The sequence below is a fragment of the Vicugna pacos genome, chromosome 5 (assembly GCF_048564905.1).
Source record: "Vicugna pacos chromosome 5, VicPac4, whole genome shotgun sequence".
In the NCBI taxonomy this organism is placed as follows: domain Eukaryota; kingdom Metazoa; phylum Chordata; class Mammalia; order Artiodactyla; family Camelidae; genus Vicugna; species Vicugna pacos.
The window spans coordinates 69,572,352-69,599,311 of record NC_132991.1 but is presented as its reverse complement, the minus strand read 5'-3'; the positions used below and the strand labels follow the sequence as shown (position 1 = coordinate 69,599,311).

The following is a 26,960-nucleotide window of genomic DNA, read 5'->3' as shown; positions in this document are numbered from 1 at the left end:
CACCTCGATTTCTGGTGAAGGTAGCAGGAGGTATCAGAAATTCTTCCCAAATCATAGGTTAGGAGACATGAGAGATAGGGGAGTGGGGACACATATAAGAGAGAAAAAGTTTGGGGGAATCAAATGAATAAAGTCTCTTTCTTGCTAGCTAAATGTTCCAGGGAGACAAAAGTGCACCCCAAAATATAGTCAAAATTTAATAGAAAGACATTCTTCAGATCAGTGTCTTCACAATGAAATATGTAAAGGGGGAAGACAAAACAGTATGACGCTGAGAGAAAGCTCAGCCCTAGCTGTAGAGGAAATCACTTTTCAATGAAGAGTCATGAAAGTTTATGTAACTGAGTTGAGAAATCAAACATTCCCAAGCACTCAGAAGAAAAAAAATTGTGAAAAGACACAAGTAGAATCAAGGCAACCCAAGAACTAAATACATCATATGCATTTCTCCAGAAAATCTCACAGGAGTTCTTAAGCCTACCAAGATGGGGTTCCTACCCTCTCTGGTGGTAGAGATCAACTTTTCTGCTCATGGTTCTTGTGTTTTGTTGCTAGCATCTTCTAAAGTGTCAGAAATACCGTCCTGCATAGTAATAGAGGTCAACTTCCCAGATCGTTCATCATAAATTTCTTCATTTTTGGCAATTATCCTTTGTCTATAAAAAGAAAAAGAGATGTATCTTTATATACTCAAAAGGTTGAAAGAGGGATAGAATATGTGTGGGGACAGAGAAATGTGGTTTCATTCCTTCACTGGGTTAGAGGGGAGTCTCATTCATTGTTTGCAGTGGTTTTGAATTTAGTGACATATGATAGCTGGATCACCAAATTCCCTCATATGAGGAATTTTCTACTAAATTAACACAACGAATAACTTCCCTTTTTTAAAGTATTGACCAAAATTTATTTTAATGGTTTAAGATGCATCTTCATGTAAGAGTCTAATTTCTGACCTGAAGTTGATTTTCACAGGAACCAAATGCAGCTGCATCTAAGGGTAAACCACTGACACCTAAATCCCTTGTGAAAAATTAATAAACAGAAACCTCAATTAAATAGAGTAGGGAGATCAGGAGAGGGGGCATTCTCGTCCCGTGAAGATGGCATAGCCCAACAGGAAGAAGAAGGACTCCTTTCCTGGTAAGAATTTAGCCAATGGAGAGCCCTGAACTCTTTGTTTACTATAGCTCTCCCCACTTCCTTCTCCCCTCTTTAAAAGGGTTCTCCTCCTCTTGCCATAGGGAACTTGCATGTGGCTCACCATGGTTGCAGATCCCCAATTGCAATTCTTTATTGATCCCAAGTAAACCCATCTTTGCTGGAGAAGTCACTGGCAGTCTATTTGTTTTAGGTCAACATTTTGGTGGCTCATATGGGGACCAGAGGAGATCCCAAATAGCTCTGGGGCTGGTGAGCAACAGGTTTGGTGCCCACAATTGAGCCCACTGAGTTCACTGCTGTTCTCCATGACCCGGGAGTTTGAAGGTACATCTTCCCCTGGATCTGAGTTCATGCCCTCTTTGCATTTGAAGCTCTCCAGGCTTTATTCAGAATCTGTTTAAGGTTTTGTCTTTCTGGTTAAGGCTTGTTCTATGTGTAAATTGATTTCATTTTGAGATCAGACTGTATCAACTGAAGCTGGCTGAGAAGTTGTCAGCTCATTCCTTTGGGAATAGGAGCTGCTTCACTGAAACTGTTGATTTAGCTGTCGGCTCATTCCTTTGGAATAGGGGCTGTCCTCTGGAAACTGGCTGAAAACCCTCTGGTCTGGCTCATTTGGGATCAGTCTGTTTCTTGAGAACTGGCTGGTATTAGCAGTTTGAGTCTCAAGCTGTTTGAATTGAGCTGTAAACTGAGCTATTTGAAAATTACTCATTTACAGAAAAACCTCTGAGAAATGGGACACCAGTTACCTAAATATTTTGATGGTGCCCCCCTCCCCTGCTTACAGGGACTCCAACAAATTTTAAAAACTGTGGTCCTTCCTCATGTGCACTTCCAACTAAATGGACTGACCCAACCAAAGGCAAGTTAGGATCATAATGGCCATTATGGAGAACTTTTGAAATCCCAAACTTAACTTTCTTAAAACCAACTTGGACCACAGTATCTCAGAAATTTCCAAAACTGAGTGGAATGTTTATTTTGATTGATATTTTGAGGCTTCCAAATGCTATCAGGAGTCTAAAATTGCCTCTCTGCAAAATAAGATTTTGAGGTTCACCGAGGCAAACAAGTGATCAAAGATACACTGGCTCCTAAGGGCCCAGGCTCTTCCTCGGCTCCCTTGTCTCGGGCTTCGCCTCTAGCACCATCTTGAAAGTCTCCCTTGGCTTCCTGTAGGCAGACTCTGCCTCTAGCACCAGCTTCCTCCTTCCCTTCTACGCTGCCTCCACTTCCTCCCTACCCTCAGTTCCGCTGTGCTAATTCCTTCACTGAACTTCCCCTTCTATCTGAAACCCTCCCCACTCCCTTTTCCTCTCAACTTGGCAGAAACTGTCCCTTTAAAATTAAGCCTTCTGAGGATCCAGATCCTTAATTTCTCATACTTCTTGGACTAAAGCTGAACTGCGAGTCACAGTCAAAGGTTTTCTCAAAGTAGCCAAAGATCCTCACAGACTTGCTGAGGAATTTACTACCATCATTCAAAGCTACCAACATGGTTTCTCTGACTGATATCAGCTGGTTCCTATGCTTGTTGGTGAGGGCCAGGCTCAGCATTAGATGAAAAGCGCTAATTAGGAAAATCCCGAAAGGTCTCTACAATTGCAATCAGGAGACTGGCCAGCTAACTTATTATATGGCTCAAGCAACCACTAGGTGACTTCATCGAGCAATTCTTGGGGCATTTCCAAAGACTGTTGATTGGAACAAAACTCGGGCTTGCACACAAAGATCTGATGAACCTGTTCATGACTGTTACAATTGACTTCAGATTGTTTTTAAAGAAAAGTTAGGCTTTCCTAAACAGGTTGATTCCACCCAGGTAGCTTTTAACAATATGTTTATGAGTGAGCTGATCTGGGACCTTTCCCTTCTATAAAAAGAAGCAGGATGGGATGGGAAACTACGTCCACTCAAAAATTTAGTTAATCTGGCAAACCAGCTCTCTCACACTCTAGATGAGTCACCTAGAAGGAAGAATGCCAAAATTCTTCATCTTCAACTCCAGAAAATGAAGTGTCCTCAACAAGACAAGGATGCTCCTACTTTCTCCAAATACTGTAAAGAGCCAGGGCATTGGCAAAGAGATTGTTACAAATTTAAGTGCATCAGTCATCTCTAGCCCTTTAACCAGCCTTTCCAACATCCTCCCAATTCTCAATGATGGGGCTCTTTCCAGTCCTCCCTCTTAATTGGCTTGGAGAAACATTTCTCCAGATTGGGGATGAATCTCTTCCAGTTCTAACTGGCATAGGAGATACACTCTCAGTGTTCAACCCCATTGCCATAAAATAGCCCCTGCCTCAGAGCACTAAAACAGTCAGATAGCAGGGATCCATAATGAACCTCAAGAGATTCCTGTCTCTGAACATCATATTCCTTTTTGTTTGGGTTCTTTGAGACATGGACACCCTTTTCTCCTTAGTTCCTCTGCCCCTACCCATTATTAAGCTGTAGATTCTTAGAGAAGTATCATGCCAGAATATTTTTCTCCCCAAAAGAGGGAAATAATTCTAGAATTGACAGCAGTCATCAAAGCAGCCAACCGAGTGATTTAAGTGAGCCTGTGACATCTTTGATTTCCTCTGCCTCTCACGGCACTAGAACTGATTCTGGAAACACTGATCATTTGTCTCTGTTGAATCAGCTACCATCCTCCTTAAGGGCACAACCTCCAACTGATATTGGCAAAATTCACAGTGCATCTCTTATCAAGATTCAGATAGACCCCGCAATACCTCTTCCCTATAAGCAAAGAAGCGCTTCAAGGCATAAAGCCCACAGTAGAAGATCACAAGGCTTAAGGTCTTGGATTTTAAAGTAAGCCTCAGTCATAAAACTGAATAAACTCACAGACTGTCAGGTAAATCTCAAGTGTCATTTTGCACAAAAACTAAGATAGGAAAGGGAGAGGAGCCTAGACACACTCCTAGCACCACTTTGAGTGGACGGACCGCAGCGGGTAACTTCCGTGGCCAGGCTCACAGCGAAGGTCTCCCTCCTGAAAGTGCCCTGACTGCACGAGGGCATACCTAGGTTCATTGTCACCTACTCCTCACCCAACTCGTCCCACTTTCTGAAGATAACTCAGCCTCGTCTTTCTGAGCAGCATCATTCATACCTTAGATGAATGTTTTCTTCGGTCAGGTTCTGTATTGTGTATTTAAACTTTTCTTCAGCTTCAGCAAGCTTGGTCTGGAATGTTTTCTCCAGATTTCCAACCAGAGCTTTCTGAAAGACACGTACATTTTAATAACCATCCTTCCCAAACTAGAGTCATCTAGAGCAGAGCAATATGGCAAAGCTGCACAGAGGCCTGGTTCCTCCTTTCAACTTCCGTCCCCACCCCAGCCGGGACTCACTTCTCTCTGGAGTTCCATCTGGGTTTGGTAGAGGGTTGTGTTAAGTGATTCTAGGATAAGAGCTTGAGCGTGCAACTCTTCCTCCATGACCTGTGTAAGAAGAAATTGTTTCAGGACATCATGATGATGTCTACCTATTTATTCTCTTCTCCGGGGCACCTGGATTAGAATCTGAAGCATCAGCTTAAGATACTCCTTCTTCCACACCATTCAGTCACTATGTCCTGTTAATTCTTCCTCCTCTGAATCTCACTTGTCTGTACCCTCCAGTCTCACTGTCACTGCCCCAGAGCCAGCCCTCACCAGAGCTCACATGGGTTGTCACAACAGCCAACAATCATCCATTCATTTAATAAGTATTTCTTAAATATCTAGTATGGATTCCAACTATATGACATTCTGGAAAGGGCAAAACCACAGAGACTGTAAAAAAGACCAGTAGTTGCCAGGAGTTGGGAAGGGAAGCAAGGGATGAATAGGTGGAGGATAGTGGATTTTTAGGGCAGAGAAACTGTTCTATATGATACTGCAATGAAAGATACATGGCATGATGTATGTGACAAAATCTATGGGATGTATAACACAAAGAGTGAGCCCCAAGCTAAACTATGGACGTCAGTTAAAAATGATGTATCAACATGGGTTGATGAACCATTGCGGTATCATAGGAAAGGTTTGGAGTCAGTGTTCCCAGGCAACAGTATTGTACATTTCAGAGCTTAAAAGGAAGAATCCAGCATTTTATTATTCAAGGCCCCTTCATGGTTTGAGCCTCACTAGAAATGGAATGCATTTGAGATCATACAGTATATTGTTCATACATTTGTTCAAATCTGGCTCTAAATAAACAACAATGGCTTTGTTTTTCAGATAGTTCTAAAATCCCTTTTGACTTATTGAATCTAGCAAACTCAACTTTATGTCTTCCATTTTTTAATTGATTCGGGAAAATTATAGATTCCATCTTTTGAGAGTGTATCATTCTAGTAAGATATTTGTAAGATGCTAATTCCACAGGACAAATGAAAAAGCTTACCTCTTTGGTATTTCTCAGCTCCTCTAATTGCAAGGTGTCCCTTTCATGTTGTTTCAACAGCTCCTAAAAATAATTTTTTGGGGAAAAGATCAACACTGGAGTTCTGGCACTTCTTTCAGAAAATTAAGAAAGCCAGAATAGGATTCAGGAATATAATGTAATATTCACCAGTGTTTAGATGCTGGATTAATGAAGCACACATTATAAACTAATGACATGACATGCTGAAGTTACATAATGAAAATGTTACTCATGTGCAACCTAAGTGCATTGAGAAACATTAAAAGAAATCATATTTTCATGAAAGGCTTTTCTTGTTAGTGTATAGATCTAATACTGTTAAATATCCAATTCTCCACAGGCTGAACTTTATATTCAGTGCAACCCCACTCAAAATGCCAGCAGGCTTTTTTGACAAGATAATTCTAAAATTTATATAGAACTACAAATGGTATCAAAGAGCTGAAATAATCTTGAAAAGGCAAAGCTGGAAATTTTTACTTCCTGATTTCAAGCTGCAATAATGAAAACACTGTATTGTTGACCTAAATATAGACAAACTGTTGAATGGAACAGAATAGAGAGTCCACCCCTTGCTCCCTCAAATACAACAAAGACACCAAGGCAACTGAATAGAGGAGAAAATGGTTTTCAACAAGTCATTCTGGAACAAGGAATATCCATATGGAAAAAGATGAACTATGACCTTTATCTCACTCCATACACAAAAATTATTCAAAATCGATTATAGAATCATAAAAGCTAAAGTTATAAAGCTTTTTAAAAAATATATCTTCATGTCCTTGGAATGGGCAATAATTTCACAGAGTACACAAAACACTGTAACCATAAAAGAAAAAAATTGATAACTGATTTTCATCAAAATCAAAAACTTCTACACGTGGCAAGACAGCATGAGCAAAGTGAAAAGGCAAATCACAGGCTGGGAGACAGAATTTGCAACACATCTATCTGATGAAGAACCTGTCATAGTACAAAAGAACTCCTATGTAGCAACAATAAAAGATGAACAATCCAAGTTCTCTTTAAATAGCAAGACTTGAACCAAAACTTCACAAAAGAAGATGTAAAAGTGGTCCAAGAAGAAGATGAAAAATTGCCTGACATAATTAGTCATCAGGAAAACTAAAATGGTAATGGAATAGCACCTCATACCCACTGGAATGTCCAAAATTAAAAGGCTGGTAATACTAGTTGTTGATGATTCAGAACAATTGGACTTCTCTTACATTTAGGATGCAGGAGTAAAATGGTACAACTACGGTGGAAAATATCTTGGTAATTTCTTATAAGGTTAAGCCCGTACCGACCCTAGAGCCCAGTCATAGCACATCTAGGTATATTCCAAAGATAAGTGAAAGCATATATCTACAAAAATAGTTGTACATGGGTGTTTATAGAAGCTATATTTGTAAAAGCCAAAAAAAAAAAAGAAACAACCAAAGCCTCCCAAAACAGAAAAATGGTCATAACATTCTGTGATACTCCTGCAAAGAAATCCTACTGTGCAATAAAAAAGGAAGAAATTACTGGTGTGAATAATGAAGGGATGAATTTCACAGAAAGTATATATTGAGGGAAAAGAAACGGTACACAAAAGAGCATATACTGTATGATTCCATTTACATGAAATTTAAAAACAAGCAAAAGTAATCCATGGCTGTGGGAATCAAAAAAGTGATGAGTTTGTCAAAACTCATCAAACGTGGGTTGTACATGACCAAATTTGCTTACTTTAGTTTGCAACAACGCCCTTTCTCTTCAGTTACGGTCAAGGATGAGAAGGACATTCAGAGACAGTTTCTGGCAGAATAGGGAATTTCAGGTTCTGTGTATGTTAGGATTCTATTATTTCCTGTTAATTACAATTTTCATTCCAATAACTCTATGGTAAGACTGTTTAGATAAAGGACAGCAAGACTGACAGTCTACTTGTATATATTTCCTGAGAAGCTGGGAAAGGAGGACTATCCCATAAAGCCAAAAAGCTTGTGTAATTACGGAGGCACACCTGGGAATCGCACGTCCCACCCAGACTGCACATTCAACCACTGATGTGCTTTGGGTTGAGTTACCTCCTTCTCCCGACATAAGTTCTCAAGCATAGCATTTATTTCCTTCTTCTCTTCTTTGGACTCTAACTCAAACTTTTTGGTTATCCTATATTCTGTGGAGGTAAGGAAATCACATATATATTTAAATGTGGGAAAAACAGATGCAGAAAGACAACCAGAATACTTGAAGATAACAAAAATTCCATACTGGGTCAAACTCAAGGTCCTTTCAGCCTGATGTTTGGCCTCTGATGCCACCTGGAGATGCTTGAGAGTGAGGTGAACATGGCAGTGATTCCCAATCATATCAGCCATGTGGGATTTACCTCTAATGCCTCTGGTTCTCTTTGTGCAGTTTAGGTCAGATCCATTGCTTACTATTTGTCCATTCCCTCTGCTGAAGTAACCCCTATGTTTTCTTATGTATCCTTATCTTACAATACGGCTCTTGGCTAACGTGACTTTTCCACCAATAAAATTCATTCTGTACCTAGCCTTGGGGTAGAGATAGGCTTCAGTGGTTTTGGAGGGTGAAGGAACCTGCCAGCAGAGCCCCAATTCTAAACAGGAGGAAGGAGGGGTTAGGGGCTCACACAAATTTCTCCTTCCACATCGCAGTGCTAGAGATGGATAGGGAAGCAACCCCTGGGCTCACAAGATATGTCTGGACTGAGCTACATCATGAGCAGCTAAAGTCTGGTCTTCCAAACTAAGTTTGTAGCAACTTAATGTAGACTTTGGCAACATGGGAAGAGTGTTGTAGGAGTAGCTGGGAGTCTAGGGGAGGAGCCAGGCTGCTCTACACCAGGATTCCAGGTAAAGCCTCAAACAGGAGCAGCTCCATGTTCCATTGCCCAGCCTTGACTCCAGGGTCTTCACACTCCCTTCTGGTAGTCCAGAGTGGGAATGGCCTTGAAGATGAAATTTCCCAGGGAGTACCTGCATTTACATGAGTAATTTGTTAAAATCAACTAACTCTGATCTGAATTGGGTTGGTTGAGGATGTGGGAATAGGTTTACATAGCCGCACGTCTACCTCAACTGGTCCTCTAAGTCAGGGAGCAGAGTCTCCATCAATTTCTCCCTCTTTTTTCCATTTATGAAGAAGCAGGGTGGGTAGGAGGCTCTCCTGTTGAGCATTCTGCATGATCCATGCTCTTTGCTAAGTGTTGGAAATATTAAAAATATATGGCAATATATGAATGTATCAAATCAACATGTTGTACACTTTACATGTATACAATCTTACATGTCAACTATATCTCAGTTAAAATATACATTATATATGAAACTTGGCTCCCTTAGAGTAGGGCATGGGAATATAGAGACTCTCAGTATAATGAATTGTGTTGTCCTTTCCCCAACAAGTGAATATTTGAAACAAATTCAAGAGCTATTTCTCCTGGAACTTCGAGGTCACCTGTATCCAGATAACAAGTCTGCACTCCTACATATGTCCCCAAGCTTGTTCCAGCCACCAGTGAGTTCTAGAAGATGCGGCTTAGGTCCTCAGGGGACTCACTTCGCTATACTCACTCTGGAGGCTTATTAGAAATTCAGATGCCTGGATCCTACCCTAAACCTACTGAGATCTCAGAGGCGAGGCCCAGTATCTGCCGATATAACATGCTTCTCAGGTCATTCTGATGCTCACCAAGGCTGAGACCCCAGAAAAGACTCCACCCTTGTTGCACTGTCTTGAAGACTCCAGACACCCTCCATTCAGGAGTCCAGCCATGCGGCTCATCACCCATAGTGACTCCAAGGCTGCCTTCTTCAAGTTGAGACTGAACTTAATGCCAGGTTTTTTGTACACCTGTCATCAAGAAGTCCAAAGTTCCTGTACTCACTTTGCCATAGCAGGATCTTTTCCCGCTCCATCTTCTCATCCTTCTCCCATTCTGCCTTCTTCTTTGACCACTTGTCCTCCAGCTCATCATAAACGCTGTCCTGTGGAGGCGCAAAGTACCATGAGGAAAAGCATCCTGAAAGGCTGCACCCCTGCCTCCCAGACCCGAGGCTCAGCATTGGGCCCTTTATAGCTTCCCTCAGCTGGGACACTTGCCAGGGGTCTCCATATGGTGACTGGTGGGATTCAGTTCCAGCCCAACCCACCCGCAAGCCTGTGGAACCTAAAGATCACAGGCAAATTCTGCCTGGTGTTTGCCCTCCTGGAACTGGGCTTCCTTTGCAGACAGGCAGCGTTCCCCATGCTGCAGATGCACATGGCAGCTCCCTCTGAAACAGGAATCACTCATCATAGCACGGGAGGAAACACGGGAAATGTCTAGTTTTTAATTTTTTTTGAATAATTATACCCACTATATTTTCTTTCAAGTCATTGATGAAAGTGTTTTATGGAACAATGCCAAGTCAAACTTCTGGTTCACTCCACTAGAAGTGATTCTTAAGTTGATATTGAGCAATTAATTAGCACTCTGTTAGGTTTATATGTGCAAGAAATGCCCTTAATTGTGCTTCCACTTGGTCTGCATTTTCTTATTTTTGTATCATGAAATTTCTCACCAAATGCTTTGTCAAAATACCGTATATATTTATATATTTATATACTGTCTCTAGTAATTCTACCTAGTCATTAATTTGAACACTTAGAAAAGAATGGGACGTTTTTCCGAGGGTTCATTTTTCCTCAGCAGACCTAACTCCCTCTGTGGTTAGGGTTCAATAAGCCTAACCTGATGCTAGTCCCATTGGTTGGCTCAGACCTCATGAGGCGGGGACATCAGGAGGGGAAGTCTCAGGGCCCAGAGGCTGCCAGGAAGGTCTCAGGACCCTGACCCTACTTCCTTCTCAGGTTAGCAGCAGGCTTCACACAGTGCCTGGGCACCAGTGCTCATCTGTAATTGTGGCCATTTAGGTAGAGGTTCTCATCCTTTTCAAGATTGGTGGGCAGGTCAGTTTCCATAGAGCTCACCATCTCTGGAGGGGCCCAGGTTGAAGCGAACACAAAGTAGACCTAGGAAATTGGGGCAGCTCACCTGCTCGTCAATCAATGCTTCTCTTAGGCTCTGCTCTGTGATGTTTTCCCTGAGTATATCAAGGTGCATCTTGAAAAATGAGTTTTGAATAAAAGCTCAAAACTGAAACTGTGAGTGGTAAATAGAATTTCAGAGGTGGTGCTGGTGCCTAACTTGGTTTCCTCCTTTGATGGGTGATGAACTGTCCTTGTTTGCCTGGGACTGTGTTGTCTCCCTGGGACTCCAGGTTGTCAATGCGAAAACCTGTGAAGTCCCTGGCAAACCAGGACCAGTTGGTCACCACAGGAAGGGGGCTTGCTGTCCCAGCGCTCCCCTCATCCACTTCCTGTCTCCCACTCTCTCACCCGCTAGGAGGAAACCATGCCCTAGCTTTGGTTCCCTGGGTTTCCATCAAGTTAGCTGATTAAATGAATGGGCTATGTTCTGAGACGGCTAGGGCACCTCACTCTGCGCTTGCGGGAGCAGCACAGAGTGATATAGTCTTTTTTGATGACAATTTGGCCAGATGCATCAAAGGCCTTAAAAATGTTTATTTGCTTTGACTCAGTACTCCTCTAAAATCAAAGATGTTACAAAGTAACATTAACAGTGGTTGTTAAAACAAAACAAAACAAAACAAAACAAAAAAAAACAAACAGTGGTTGTTACCACAGGGGTGATTATGGTTCATTCTTTTTGTTGTTGCTGCTTTTGGCTTTTGAATTTCCATTAAAAATAAAAACAATGAGCGGTTATTACTTTTATAATCACAAACATATTTTTCAATGGGCTTTTTTAGGGTCCAGGTGACCATCTTGTCCTGCACGGACCCCATGTCAGTCCCCAGGTTCACTCTTCTCCCTGGGTGCACTGAGTGCCACTTAGGTTCAGGGATGCTGGGAATTTCAGGAAATTATTTTCTGGGCAAGAGGTCTAGATGCATCTCCGCATCATCAGCCAGGAATGAGCCTTGCTTCTCTTACTCTCATAATTCACCACGGAGCTCTGAATCTCACCTGATATACATGAAACATGTTCTTCAAGTACTTATATTCCTTTCCCATTTCCTCTGGACAAAAGGAAAACAACAAGGTCATCATTATTCCCCAGAAATGCAAGTTTTCAAGTTCAAATGTGAGCTTTCCCGCATACCTTCTCCACCTCAAACTCCTCCCCTCGGTGGTGAAACCATGGTGTGCCTCCACAATCACTCCAGAAGCTTATTAGAAATTCAGATGCCTGGACCCCACCCTAAACCTACTGAGGTCTGAGAGGTGAGGCCCAGAACCTGCCGATAATATTCTTCTCAGGTGATTCTGATGCACACCAAGGAGGCTGAGAACGAATCCCTGGGGCAAACCTATATTTGAGGGAAAAAGAGAAACAAAACCTTGGAGGATGTACCTACTTCTCTCTTTTTTAAATAACATTTCCTAGTGTGCATTGGTTTTGAAAACAATATATGTTCTCTTTGGAGAACTGGAAAACCAGCAAGGTACAAATACTGTCTTTTAAAAATATAAGACAAAAGAAAGGGAGAAGGTTATAGAATTTCTCCTTTTCCCCGTGGAGATTAGTCTATACACTCAGAATTCTGAAAGATACACACTTTGCCCTTCCCAAGGGCAGCACTACTTATGGGATAAATCACGCACACCACCCTTATGGTTTATAAGGCCATACAAATCACAGTGTGTCAGTTATGAGACAGGAGGGAAGAGGGCAGGACACAGCCATTAAAAGAATGACACAGCAATTAGCACCAGGATGGTGGAAAAGCCAATTCCCAACAGACCCTGAGACTGGGAGATGGCGGGAGATTCGCCCTCCAGTGGGCCTTGAGCTGCATTATACACATTGTAATGTACTAGCATGGTGAATGACACACAAGCACCACGACACAACCATGAAAGGTTGAGGGGCGGTGGCCCAATTCTTGGGAATCCCCGCCCCTTCCCCAAAGTAGTTCGAATAATCCTCTCACTTGTTAGCGTATGAAAATTAGCAACTAGCAGTCTCTCTGTTGCTTTCCAACACGGCCTGCTCTCTGTCTATGGAGTGTGTGTCCACCTTTACTTTAAGCAACCACCCCCTCCCCAGCCCCAGGGTACATCTCTCTAAATATATCAACTTTTACTCAACTGTGGCTCACTCTTTTTTTTTTTTTTTAGCATATGCCAGTGTTTATTCCTTTTATGGCTAAACAATGTTCCATTGTAGGCATATACTGCATTTTATTTATCCATTCATCAGCTGATGAATTTAGGTTGATTTCACCTTATGACTATGAATAATACTGCTATCAATATTCACGTACAAGTTTTTGTGTGGACATATGTTTAATTTCTCTTGGGTATACACCTAGGAGTAGAATTGCTAGATCATGTGGTAACTCTATGTTTAAACATTTGAGGAACTACCAGATTATTTTACAAAGTGGTTCCACAATTTTTCACTCCCACAGAAATGTTTGAGAGTTTTGATTTCTCCACATTCTTGCTATCATTTGTGATTGTCTGTTTTTTGGTTATAGCCATCCAATTGTGTGAGAAATAATATCTCATTCTGATCACTCTTGAATTCTCTCCTGCATAAAGCCAAGGACCCTCACTTGATGGGGGGCACATCCCAGGGGCTCAACCCAGACCTGGGACACGGCCATCCTCTGGAGCTCCCCCCACTCCCACTTTTTCCTGTATCAGAATGTAATGAAACACCATCACTCTACAGGTGAGGAAACTTGCTGAAATGCAACAGTATTACATTTGTAGAACTTTTAAATATACGTCAAAAAGTGCCCTCACACTCTTATCACTCTGACAAAGGCAGGTATTATTGTCTTTGATTCCCAGATGGGGAAACTGAGGCTCAAGGAGATGGAGGGACTTCCTCAGATTCCGACACTTGGTTGCAAGCCTTTCCATCTTCTGGGAGTCGGGAGGACTTTGGTTGACATAGTTTGCCTTTTATTCAGTTTCATTCTCAACCACTCCCTCTTCCTGGGCTTTAGAAGGAAACCTCAAAAGCCTAGCCAGAGTCCACCTGTGGCTGTGGGAGTTCCTGGCCCTAGACCCACATGGTCAGCCTCCGCCCCTTCACCAGGGTCATTCTCCCAGGTCCCAAGCGTACCGAGTTTATCCTTGGCAGCCAGCTTCTCTGCTTTCAAGGCTGCTTTGTAGTTTTCCTCCAGCTTACTGAGCTGTGCTGCGTGAGCCTCCTCAAGCTCCCTGTGGAGTCCCAGGAGAAGGCTACAGTCACCAGTGGAAGGTTCACCTGATCCCACCTCTCCTCCCTCACACGGGAAGCTGGTGGGCAGGTGGCATGGCCCTCACTCCTTCCACATTCACCTGGCATCCATCCAGAAAAGGGTGAGAAGACCCCTGGTTTCACTATCCACCATTCTGAATGGAGCTGGCAGGGGCCACAGACTCCCTCCAACAGCACAGTCTTTGCATATAGTGTTCTTGGGAAACTGTGGGCTGCAGTGGCACCCAGGATAATTTTAGAGTCCAGGGTCCCTCCAGCCTCCATTCCAGGAGGCAAAAGATGGCAGTGTTCAAAAAGAGTGTTAAAATAAAAGGTAATATGAACTATCAAGCCAGGAAAAGACATGGAAGAACCTTAAATACATATTAATAAGTGTAAGAAGTTAGTCTGAAAAGGATACAGGCTGTATGATTCCAACTATATGACATTCTGGAAAAAGCACAGCTATGGAGACAGTCAGAAGTTCAGTGGCTGCCAGGGATCAGTAGGGAGGGAGGGAGGGAGGACTAGGCAGAGCCCAGAGGATTTTTAGCGCAGCACAACTATTCTGTATGACATCATAATGGCGGATACATGTCACTAAACATTTGTCAAAATTCATAGAATGTACAGCGCCAAGAGGGAACCTTTATGTAAACTGTGGACTTCGGGGGATAAAGGTGTATCAGCGTTAAGTTTACTGATTGTAACAAATGCCCTGGGCTGGTGTGGGATGTCAGTGATGATGTAGGTGGTGCAGGTGTGGGGTCAGAGGTATGTGGGAATTCTCTGTACTTGACTCTATTTTACTGTGAACCTAAAATTGCTTTTAAAAAAAGTCATTTAATACAGTAAATAAGTTAATTAATTTTTAAAAAATTTAAAAAGCAAGTCTGTGACAACCAGGAGGACTTCTCTCCAGCAGGACTGCTGGAGGCTGCTCCGGTGCCCAGCAAGGGTGTGGAAGGGGACTTCGTGGGTTTCCTCACTCACACCGACAACACACCTCCTTCTCTCCCCCTTGGTTTGTCTCTGCAGCCCTGGCTCCTGCCCCTCCCATACCTTCCTCCCATTTTCCCCAGGCCCTGACCTAGCAGCCAGGGACAGGAGAGGTGAGAAGAGGAAGAGAATGAGGAAGAGGAGCGGGGTAGGGAGAGACTGGGCTGAGAACAACATTTACCACAGAAATCTCGTGAGAACCAAAAACTGGCTCTTCTCCGCATTCAGCTGAAAGGGAGATTATAATTGAAATGAAACAATTGGACGGGAAAGTGCAAAACCAAGAATAATCTTCTCTGTGCTAGATTTCAGTGGCTCTCCATTCTACTCTCCAAAGAATGTCTCTCGCCTCCCCTTCCCTTTCCACGCACCTCCCTTTGGCACCTCCTGAAATCCCAGTGAGCTGAAATCCTGCTGGGATGCAGGAGCCTTAGGGCTTCCAGCACACAGGGACACACTTCCAGCACACACTGGCATGTGCCAGAAAGCATACCTCTTCTTGCTTTCAAAGTTCTGCTGCATCTCAGCACAGCGGAGATCCATTTCATTAGAGAGCTGGAAAGGAGGCCAGCATTAATGAGACAGCACTGGGGACCCCACTTTCCCTCCAACCTGCACCTTCTGAGAAGACTTCTCCATTCATGGGGTGCCCCACTCCCCACGCCCCTCCTGTGTGTGTTCTGCAGTGTCATCGTTACTGACGGAGCAGAACAATTCTTGCCTTGCTCTACGTTGTTTGGTACATAATCGGTTCATAATGTTGGTGCATGGAAAGCATCCCTTGCATTGTTTTGTGGGCAGGTCTGGTCTCTTTGGCTGGACTGTAATCTCTTTGTAAGATCACGGCCTTTGGCTTCTTGGATACATAATTCAATTGAGCAAACATTAATTGTGCAAAAGGCTTGAAATGGAAGAGCCAAAGAGGCCTAAGACTCAGACTCTGCCTTCACTGAACTTACAACCCAGTGTTAGTAAATCCTCGTTGGCAGAATGGCCATGTTCCAGCGGACGGGATATGCTCACTCCCAGCGGCCCTCCCTTCTCACTCGTCGGATGCTCTGGCCAGTGTCTCAGGAAGAACGGACACTTCCAGCTGAGACAAGGGTCCAGGGCTTGTCCTTGTCCCTCTCTGACTACACAGTGGCAGCCAGCACTCCTCCCTTCCCCAGGGTCACACGACACTTTGGGGTGTTCACAGGTGGGAGAATTTTAAGGATCACACTCTGAGGTCCCTCCATGGAAGTAATCTAAATATGTCTTCAGCAGGGTGGAGGCTTCAGTGAGTCTAAGTGTGTGTTTTGTCCAATAACCCACCACTGATGAGGTGAGTGATCTCATGCAGTTTAACTTCCTGAGCCTCCATTTCCTCTCTGTAGAAGGAGGCCATAAACCTGGCAGGGTTTTCAGATAAATATAGTAACGAATCACCAGTAGGGAAAGTCTCAGTGTGAGTCACATGCTAGGTCACCGCAGGATTCAGACACACTGGGGAAGTCAACCTTCAAACGTGAGTTTCAGTAAAAGCAGGCAAGGGCGGGGGGTGGGGTGGGGAGGGGACATGAGCATCTCCGGTTTATCACTCCAGCCCATGCCACCGGGCACCTCTGCTTGGAGTCAGGAAGAAGAAACCATGATAAAACAAATGGTAAAATCTAAAAGAAGTGTCACCCACATCCCGGGGAAACACAAAGAGTGCAAACTGAAATCAGTAGATTCTGAAGAGGGGATTTGGGTAATTAAAACAGCAATGAGGAGTAGGTCCTGGAGGCTTCTGGGCAGCTTTTGAGCAAAATTGGAAGTATTGGTCATGCTGGTGCCATTAGCAAGAGCCTCAGCAATGTCTGAAATTTAATGCAGCACAAAGACCACAGCAGGCCCCCCTGGAAATGGCTGGCACCCCAAGTGTGGAGCAGACAGTGGTGCTGAACATGCCGGAGGTGCCCCGAGGACTCCCGGGAGCTGAGTTAGGCCTCGAGGAGGGACTTGAGTTCTTGAAGTTACGGATGAGGATGGAGTCAGAGAGCTACTCCTGGGTGACCATGGTCTGATCTTCACACCTGTCCCCTGGACAGCCTGGTTCCCATGACCGAAGTGCGTGGCCTCTTGCCAGGAACCTAGTGGGCGATCTGAAACTACTGGTCTCTCTCCTTCTTGTAGAGATGCCGGCTAGATCAAGTATCACTCACCAATTTTTGGGCAGCATGATGGTCTCTGTTCATTTGTTCTATTATCACTGTCAGTTCTGAGATCTGTTCTTCTAGGTCCGCAACGATATCCGTCCTAGGCACGAGTAATCTATCACCCACACACTCCCAGGCAGGCCCCTCCCTGAGCAAGGCTGTGCTCTGCACCTGCTCCGTCATCCTGGGGGTGGGGGTGGAGGGGGAGAGGGAATTTGGCAGTAGGGTGGTTGAGCCTCAGAGGCAGCCCTTTTGGGTAAGCTCGCCAGAGTGAGCAGGGGTGGTTTGGTGACCCACTGAGGAGAAGGGAGAGAGGACTATGTCAGGAACCTATTAGGCTTTGACCTTGACTTGGTAAAGACAGTTGAAATGGAGGATTAGGAAATGAGGTCAAGGAGTAGGATTGATGCCGACAGTGAATCTGAAACAAGGAAGGGGCCAGGAATGGGTCGAAGAGGGGATTCAAGAGTGTGGCTTTCAGAGTAGACTACGGATTTTTGTGTTTCTGGGTCTGAAGCCTCTGTGACATCTGGAGTAAACAGGGGGCAGGGCAGCAGAGATGAGGTCCTTGATCCAAGAGGGTGAGAAAACAAGAGAGAGGAGGTCGGAGGAGGTGGGGAAAGAGAAGATACGAATGAGAGATTTAGGAGGCAGAATGAGATGGCTGTGGGGACCGACTTTATATAGTCCCAGAGGATGGAGAGAGTGGGGCTGGAATGACCAAGGGGATGGCCATGCGTGGCCGGGTGGAGTCAGGCTGGAATCCTCCGTCTCTCAGAGGCATAGATTGAGTGGCATCTTTGGACATAATAAAGAAGAGATGCAGACTCGGGCCTCCCAGAAATTCCGACTTTCTTCTTAGTTCTCACTTCCAAATGCAGACTATTTTATAAATATTTTATCTATTCATCCCCTCCAGGAACAACTACTTTCCTTTAATATGAGTTACACCACCCCAATTGTTTTCCAGCTCAGCTGACTGACTGGTCCGTCATCCTGACTCGAATGGGCTTGGAGCCAAGAGGTGGGTGGGGAGAGGAGCCAACGCAGGGTGGAGCAGGGAAGGGACACGGTGGGCCGGCCCTCAGCCAAGACAGGGCAGGCGGGGCTGGGTCTGAGGAGCTAGACGCGGGTCCAAGGGCATTACCTGGACATTTTGACTTTGTCCATGTTCTCTGATTCCGATTGCTTTTTCCAATCAAACATCTCGTCTCCCAGGCTGACGGAAATCTGCTCCCTATTCCGAAGGAGTGTGTAGCCAGGAGACACGTTGAAAACTTCCTGAGCATGAAGGTGGGAGGTCAGGTAACACTGCAGGATTGGGTGCTGAGGCTGCTCCAGTCTCCTTCTAGTGCCGGACTCACATCTCAAAAACAGGCCCATAAGGCAGGATTCCAGGGCCCAAGGCCCTGCGCCCTCCCCAGTTACCACTCACTCTCCTTCCTCCCCCAGGTTTCTCTCCTGAAATCCACTTGCAGGACTCAGGGGGCTCCTGTGTGTCACCACAGGCCTCTCAAAGGCAACACATGCAAAGCCCATCCATTGACCCCCACTCCCCGCTCTGCCTCTGAGCCCGCTCCTCCTCTGTGCTCTCCTTCGTGGCCAAGGGCCAGGGGGCGGCCCCACAGTGTGGAAGTTGCTCAAGGTTTAGATCAGATGGGCCTGCGTTTAACTCCTGCCTCTGCCGCCAACCATAGTTATTCAACATCTCCGTGCCTTAGTTTCTTTGTCAGAGAATGAGTATAATAACTCTTCTTCAAAGGGCTTTTGTGAGGAAAAACCAAAATAACATGAGAAACTGCCTAGCTAAGTTGCAAATAAAACAAAACAACCCCAAAAACATTTTAGTCAGTTCCTTCTGCATCCCACATTAGATACCAAGTCATTCATCTGGGCAGGGCTGCCCGGCAGCACAGGCCAGGATGAGACTGGCGTCCAGAGCTGTTCAGGACACTCTGCAGCACCCTGGACCCGTCATTGTTCTCCGAACTGTAGCTCAGCCCCATCCTCCCTTCTCCCGCACCCCTGCCCCTGACACGGCCCCAGGCCACGGTCATCTCTCTCCTTGGCTCTGGTGATCCCCTCCCTACCGGCCTCTCCTCCTTCAGTCTGGCCCCCCTCAAGTTCACCATCCTCTCCACCTGGAGGGCTAGTGTATCTTTGTTGATTTCTTTCCCTGACCATTAAGGGACTAAGTGATCCTTGTTTAAGGGAGGTGCGGTGGGGGCAGGGACGGAGGAGGCAAAAGGAAAATAGATAAAAGCAGAAAGTGGTAAAATAATATCCCACCAGAGGGTGTTTTTTTTTTTTTTCTCCTAAAATGTCTTACCTAGTCCTGTGCCTGTGTCCGACCCCAAAAGGCTCCCAGGCACCAAAAAGATTAGACCCAAACTCCCGGACAGGTGTCAAGATTTTTCTGGCCTTGGTCCCCATCTCTTTCTCCAGCACCTTCCTGTCCCTTCTCCTCTCAGGTGCCCCGATGGTCCCTCCCCCGGCGTTGTGAGTTCCCAAGTGCAGCACAGGGTTTCCCACACTGGGGCAGGAGCTATACCCAGGCCTGGACTGATGGTCACCCTCTGGTTTCCTTGGGACACGCTCCTCGCCCTACACAAGGCGGTAGGGGGTGGTAATTAAATGTTCTCTCTGGGGTCTGATGGAGCCGACCTCAAGTCCTGGTTCTGCCACTTACCAGATGCATGTTAAATTGAATAATTAACAACTCTTCCTCATAGAATCATTGCACAGATTCAATGAGGTAAGTATGTGTAAAAGTCCATGCCTGCACACAGTGGGTCTCAATAAATGTTAGTCTCACTGCCTTCATCCTGTTTTTACTCACATAAGGTAATTTATTGCTCTCCTCTTGTTTTCTTAAATAGATTTTCGTTCTGCAAGAGAAAAGCATGATCAGAAAGCAACCAGAGAGCAAAGAAAAGCTCCAAGTTTGGAAGCTGTACCCAGCTCTTGCCACTCATCAGTGACAAGTGACATTACCCGGACAGTCTCTGAGGTCCCTTTCAGCTCTCAAAATGTTCTACTTCAGGAAATAGGGACTATGTAAAGGTCCAGGGAACATTGGTACACAGATTGTGATGAAATGGTGGGTAGTAAAAAAGTGGGAAATTGACTCATCACCAGTCTAATAGTAGAACCATTGCTAAAACAGGGGCCGAGAGACTTGGTGTGAAGATCCCAAGTGCCCTCCTATGAGCGCAGTGCATAATCTTCAATGCACACGTTTTCAGTGACATCTATGTTGTCTGCACAACTGCCTTTCTTCATGTTTGCACCAGAAGTTGGTGTTCTGGGACCCTGAAAATGCCAGTTAAATGAATTCAGGATAAGCAAAGTGTTACTATTCTGAGATCTGGTGTTAACCCTGATTATAATTAATTTTCGTTTTCAAGTACAGAAACATGAGCACAATATCGGGTACACAAATGTCACAGGAGTATTTATAAGGGAGCTTAGCTGGGACGTGGAAAGAATTGAGTCAGAGAAACTAGCTTCTTCTGATGTGGTGGCAAGAAATGCAAGTTGGATCGTGTTACTCTTCCCAGAAGCCTCTGATGGCTTCCTGTCCATTATGGGCTAAACTGTGTGCTACCCCAAATTCATACGTTGAAGCCCTAACCCCTGCTATCTCAGAATGGGACTACATTTAGAGGTACAACCTTTAAAGAAGTGACTAAGTTAAAATGAGGCTATTAGGGTGGGCATTAATCCCAGTTTACTGGTGTCCTTGCAAGAGAGATTAGGACACACAGAGAAGCCCAAGGATGTGCACGCGCAAAGGAAAGACCGTGAGAGGAGGCAGCAAGCTGGCTGCCATCTGCAAGCCAAGGGGAGAGTCCTCACCAGAAACCAACCCTGCCAGCACCTTGATCTTGGACTTCCAGCTTCCAGAACTGTGCTGTGAGACAATACATTTCTGTTGTTTAAGCCGCTCAGTCTGTGGTTTTGTGTTGTGGTGGCCCTAGCAGCAAACACACCATCCCTTTCAGAGTAAAAGCCAAAGTCGTCGTTACAGAGGCCAGCACACTTCACTGTAGGCATTTCCTACTATTGCTACTACAAATTACTACAAGTTTAATGGCTTAAAACCACACCGACTTGTTATAGTTCTGGAGGTCAAAGTCCGAAAGGGGCTAAAATCAAAGTGTTGGCAGGGTTGTGTTCCTCCTGAAGGCTCTGCAGGAGAATCTGGTTCCTTGCCTTTTCCAGCTCCTAGAAGCTGCCCCTGTTCCTCGTGGCCTCATCCTCTGTCTTCAAAGCCAACAGCAGCACCACTCCAACCTCTGCCTCTACGGCCATGTCTCCTCCCACAGTGACTTCCTCTTTCACAGGTAAGGACCTTTACGCCTACATTACGGCCACCTGGATAACCCACGATAATCTGTTCAGTTTAAGGTCAGCTGATCAGCAACATGATTCCATCTGCAGTCTTAATCCCCCCTTAGCAAGTAACAGAACTTAGCTACAGTTTCCAGGGATTAGGTTGTGGGCCTCTTCAAGGGGCTTGTTTTTCTGCCGACTACCTTCAGCATCTCTGCTGCTTCTCTGGGCTCATTCCCACCACTCTCCTCACTTCCTCCACTCCCCTGGCACACATGGGCCTCTGCTTTCCATGAAAAAATCAGGCATGCCAAGCAAGTTCCCACTCAGGGCCTCTGCACTTGCTGCTCCCTTTGCGAGGAATGCTTGTCCCAGGTTTCAGCGCGACTCCTGCTGTCCCTTCACACAGGGATCACCCTGACATCTCTGTGTAAAATAGCAGCCCCACCCTCACCATCCCTCTTTCCCCATACCTGCATTATTTTTCTGTGTAGGGTTTGGGGACCTTGGATGGATGAATGTGTTTACGGTCATCTCCCCACCTCTGCCCACTGGAATGCAAGTCCAGGAGAGCGGAGACTCTGCCGTGCTCACTGCTGCCCCCCTGCCCCTGACTCAAGGTCTAGCAAATAATAAGTGCTCAATAAACACTTTCCAAATAAATAGAATACAACGATTCATGCAAAGGCCTAAAATTAAGTCACACTTCTAAGCTTACAAATATGGATAAAGAATTTAAGGGGTGAGTGAAAACAGAGCTGCAATCTACAGAAAACCTTAGATGTAGTAAAGTAATCATGAAAAGAGAGTCAGCACCATAAATCCATGGGAGACTCTTTGCCTAGGATGTGCATGGGGTGTGTGTCCTTCTAGGGCAGCACAGGGGTATCTGGGCTCCTCTGCTAAGACCTCCTTTGAAGCGACTTTGAAAGCTGTGGGGACAGAGGGCCACAGAACCCATGTGTAGGATCTGAGGTTTGGGGGAAATCTCAGTGGGTTCTGGCCATTCTCTGACATCCCTGGCAACAGCGAGCTCCAGTCAGGAAAGGCTGGGAAGGCCAAGAAGGGAGGTTATTTTATTCACAGACCTTGAACCATCCCTGCCCCCTGGATGTAAAAATACTTACTTTGGGGTGACAACAGGTTTTGTTAGGGGTTGGACATAATTTTGTTTTTTTGAAGCTGGAGGAAGAGGAGTTAGCCTGAAAGTGAAAAATAAGTAATGAGGGAGAGAAACTTGGAAATTCAGAAACCTGGTTTAGCACTCCCAGAAAAGGTAGATCCCACAGTGATCCCAAATTGGAATACATGGTCTGACAATGGGAGTCTTTAAAATCAGGCTGGTCTTGAGGAACCTCAGGCCAAAGGCCTTGACACCTGCTCACTGTCCCGGGGGTTCCTGGGCTCTCAGTATGGATCGTTCCCCATCCCCCATTCCCAAAGCTCTTCGTCCCCCGTGGAGGGGCAGCTGCCACAGGCCCTTTCCCTGCTGCACTAACGCTGAGACTCCTTCGCTGAAAAGGACACTCAGCTCAGACAGGACTGGCAGGTGCAGCTGGGGAAAGCTGGGCTTTCTGGCCTTCTTGGGTTTTTGAGAAGCTGACTGCTTTGGAAATCTTGTGTGAGAAACAAAGCTGCAAGTGGAGCCCGAGCTCCCAGGTCCTACTCTGCCCCAGAGGATCCTCACTTGGGCTTCGCTGGGGAGGTCCTGCTTGGTGGCTGAGGGGTCTTGATTAGCTTCCGTGGTCCCAAGTTCCAGGGGTCCCAGCAGGTGCAGTAGACGAGAGGGTTGGGGTACATGGCAGGTCGGGGGTACTCTTGGCTGCTGGGTCAGGAGGCCTTCGCTGAAATGGGAAAACATCATATAGAGTCAGAGCAACAATACTTAGCTTGCGAAGGACCCAGGGAAGGCCCAAGGCACAGGTGGCAGATTCTGGAAGCTGCTGAGTTGGTATAGGGTCTTGACTCTGCAGAGAATATCACCTCACCCCTTGCCGCCCTGTAGACTTGACTTGAAAGCACTTTAACCTTTGACATAGTTGAGTGCTTACTGTGAACCAGGTCCACATCAGGGATCAGTTATTGTTATGCCAATTTTATAGAAAATTCTATGCAGGACCTGCTATCAGGCTTTCTCTTCACTTCAGAGACAGCTAGTATGGAAGAGCAAGTGCTTAGGAGTCAGACAGTCTTGTGTTTGTTCCCAACCTTGCAACTTGCTACCTCGGTGACCTCTCTGAGCCTCAGTATCCTCATGTGAATTTTGTTTGCAGAAGTTTTATTTCTAAATTTGTAGGACATTAGATTTATTTTTGTGTCTGTGTTAAATTGAAATATGCTATTGTAAAGAAAATCAAAATAGAGAAAAGCTTAAAGAAGTAAAAATTATCCAAAATACTAACATCTAGAGATGACCACTGAAAATATTTTGGTTAATGTCTTCTAGAATTCTCTCTAGTCTAAAGAAACAGATTTGTATAATTTTCCACAAACCAGAACAAACTCCACTTACATTCTAGATATGCTTTTTTCAACAATGTCATGAGCTTCTTTTAATGTCAATAACTATATATATGTCATCATTTTTAAACTTAAGTTTACTGTGGAATACAAAAGTAGAGAAAAGAGTACATTGAACTCCCCCATCACCTAGCTTCAATGATTAGTGATCTGTGTCTAGTCTCATTCCTCTATACTCAGCCCACTCCTCTAACACTAGATTATTTTAAAGAAAATTTAAAGCAAATCTATAATTTTAATTATACTTCAGGCAAATTTTTAAAACAAGCCTGAGAGTTATTTCTATATATATATATATCATCCATGACTGTGTAAATTTCTATGAATGTACTCATTTACATTTTTAGCCAGTTTTGTATTTATGAACATTCAGTTGTTTCTTTTTCTCCCCTAATATAAACAATGACTTGATTTTTTTTTTTTTTTTTTTTTTTTTTTTTGCTCTTTAAAGCTAAAGGCGTCTTCTTCCAAACACCTATGGGGATAAAACTCAAAATATTTAACAACTGGGAAGACAAATCTATTGAATAATCAGAATAGTCATGGGCTGGAACCTAGGGGACCCTTCTCCTATCCCTATGCCAGACATTAACCCCTTACTTGCTGAATCCTGAGTAGGTCTGGGAGTGCCAGAGGAGGTGTTGAAGCACCAGGATGTCACGTGAGGAGGGCATTTGAGGAGCTTGGACAATGTGTATACACAATCAGTATGGCACTATTTCAATATCCGTGCATATGAGCTAAACATTGGCCCTCTACCTCCAGGACTCTTCCAAGAGGAAACTACTATTAACAGCTTTTTGGGTATGCTTCCAGAAATATTCTATAATCTTTAAAATTTTTTACACAAATGAGAGCAATATTTTACACACTACACCATGCCTTGCTCTTTTTATATAACAGATTATCTAATAGATATTTCCGTATCAGCATAGATAGATCTACTGTATTCACAGTGGCTTGATGGGCTTCGTATGGTTTTAAGAATATAGGTGTGTGTGTGTATGTGTGTGATTTAGAATTCTTTTTCCTTATTCTTTTTCTTTCCTTCATCTCTTCTGGATGACTTTACCTGAAGCTCAATGGACTGAATGTGCCAACTGGTGATCCTTTAGTCACCAGTGAGCCAGCTGAGCCTCCAGCAAGGTTACTGATTAGCATTAACCAGAAGAAAAAAATATATAAAACATCTTTCCAAAGAGCTTACCTTGGACTGCCCAAAGACTTGTTTTTCCCATGTGGCTCCTCTCCAAGTTGGGAGTCTTAAAGACACCGCAAGTTTACAGAGAAGCTGTGTCACATCAACACAAAGTCCGAATTCATTTTAGGTCAAATCCAGAGGTTCCAGAACTCGGAATTTTAGTGGTCATTCCAAGTGATTGAAATGCCAGAGCAGAAAATCCACAGTATGTGTGGTGCAGAGAGACAGGCTTCCAGTGCATCCAGTCAAAGTCCTTTTACAAAGGCTGACCTGGCATGAGTAAGAATTTCCCTCCTAAAGTCGATCTGGTTTGAGTCTTCCAATATTGCAATGAAAGTCAAGCTAGAGGAGAAATTCCCCCTCCATTCAGACTCTTGATTTGGGCCTTGAGTTGTGAGGTTTGTCCTTGGAAGATGGCAGGGGAAGGTTTGTTTCTTTTATTGCTATGGAAACAGAATGGTAGCACCTCATTGGCTCAGGCACTATGCTCTTTACAATAGAAGGCTGGGGAAGCAGCCATTAAGAAATTCTCCAAGATGTGAGACAAGATACATTTAAGATATACTTCAGAGGAAACAGAATTTAAGAGCACTCCTAGGCTTAATTGGCTGTGGCAGTAGTTGCCAGACAGGATCTGTGATGGATTTTAAGTTCCTCTGTCATTTGCTCACAGAAACCTCAGAGTCTAAAGTGGGCACTCTCTTCTTGAATTTCAGGCTTTGAAATCTCTAAGAGTACAAATCTGCAGAATTCAAAAGAAGAGTCTGGGCTAGAAACAGTTTAGGAGTCTTCAGAGTAGATAATATTTTAAGCCACAGGAGTGGATGAGATCACACAGAGAAAGAGTGTGTGTAAGAAGAGAACAGGGTCTAGTACAGAGCCCCAGGGAACACCGCTGTTTATGACAGTGTTTCTCAAAGTGCAGTCAGTGGGTTAGTTAAAGCTGTATAACCATCACTTGAAGGAAAGTGGCTTAAATCAAAGAGGTTTATTAATTTCATGAAATACAAAGTCTGGAGGTCGTGTGACCAGAGTTGATACAGACTCAGAAATGTCATCATATATTTAATACCTTGTAATAGCCTATAATGAAGGGGAATATGAAAAAGAATAGATACATGTGTACAACTGACATCACTATGCTGCACACCAGAAATTACACAACATTGTAAATCAACTATATTTCAATAAAAGAAGAATTTTAAAAAGTTACTGCCAAAACAAAACAAAACAAAACTGAGTTCTTTCCATTCTTCTGTCAAGCCAGCCTCAGCGTGTTGCCGGAGGGGAGCCTCGGAGCTGCACCGTGGCTGCCACGACTCCAAGCACCGTGAGCAGACAGGGTGGAGACTACCGGGAAAGCTAAAAGGGAGGGAAAGATGTCACCAAGAGAACAATGGGATTGGATATTCACTTCAAGTCCATTTATTGTGTGAAAATTCATATTCAAATGCTTTCTTATGATTAAAAAAAAAAAAAACAGGATTTGGGTCTTGTGTGGAGAGTGGCTAAAAACAAAGATACAAAGGAGCAAGCACTGAAGGAAAATCCCAGCCACTTGGCTAGGCTGAGGCTTAGCACTAATTATTTTGGGATTATTTTCCCCCTCTTTTCCTCTTTTTAGAGACGAGTACTTTTTCGCTCCAAAACAGTAGAAGGGAAGGAAATGAAGGCTTCTAGGAGCTAAGGGTTAACTGCTCTTCTCTTTGAATTTAGGGAAACTTCGGCATTGCATAAAAAGCTCTTTCCAAAGACCAGGGAAGGGGGCTGGTGCTACTAACATTCTCAGTAACTTTCCCCAAAGCAATGTGCCTCAGTATTTGGAATGCAGGTGGAGGAGGCCAGAATACCAACAGGATAACCA

The 26,960-nt window shown here is 44.4% G+C and overlaps 1 protein-coding gene across 1 annotated transcript; it reads right to left on the bottom strand.

Annotated features, from left to right (window-relative positions):
* Positions 1–184: 184 nt before the first annotated feature.
* FLACC1 (flagellum associated containing coiled-coil domains 1) lies at positions 185–25,521 on the bottom strand. The gene is made up of 15 exons (XM_006205264.4): positions 25,103–25,521; positions 23,063–23,219; positions 22,503–22,577; positions 19,880–19,928; positions 18,188–18,321; positions 17,047–17,140; positions 15,354–15,415; positions 13,745–13,842; positions 11,632–11,684; positions 9,488–9,587; positions 7,659–7,750; positions 5,563–5,625; positions 4,527–4,616; positions 4,286–4,395; positions 185–656 (listed from the first exon to the last, which is right to left on the bottom strand). The coding sequence occupies exons 2-15, from the start codon at positions 23,173–23,175 to the stop codon at positions 530–532; spliced, it is 1,260 nt and encodes a 419-aa protein (XP_006205326.2). The 5' UTR covers positions 23,176–23,219; positions 25,103–25,521; the 3' UTR covers positions 185–529.
* Between the last annotated feature and the right edge of the window lie 1,439 nt (positions 25,522–26,960).

What these genes read in the sequence shown, in the direction of transcription:
- FLACC1 (XM_006205264.4), bottom strand. Translation starts at nt 23,175, where the DNA reads ATGTACCCCAACCCTCTCGTCTACTGCACCTGCTGGGACCCCTGGAAC. An exon ending in AGAGCAATAAATTACCTTAT is followed by an intron (nt 18,322 to 19,879) that starts GTGAGTAAAAAC and finishes CTTCATGCTCAG; the next exon opens with GAAGTTTTCAACGTGTCTCC. An exon ending in ACATGTTTCATGTATATCAG is followed by an intron (nt 9,588 to 11,631) that starts GTGAGATTCAGA and finishes GCGCCTCCACAG; the next exon opens with GACAGCGTTTATGATGAGCT.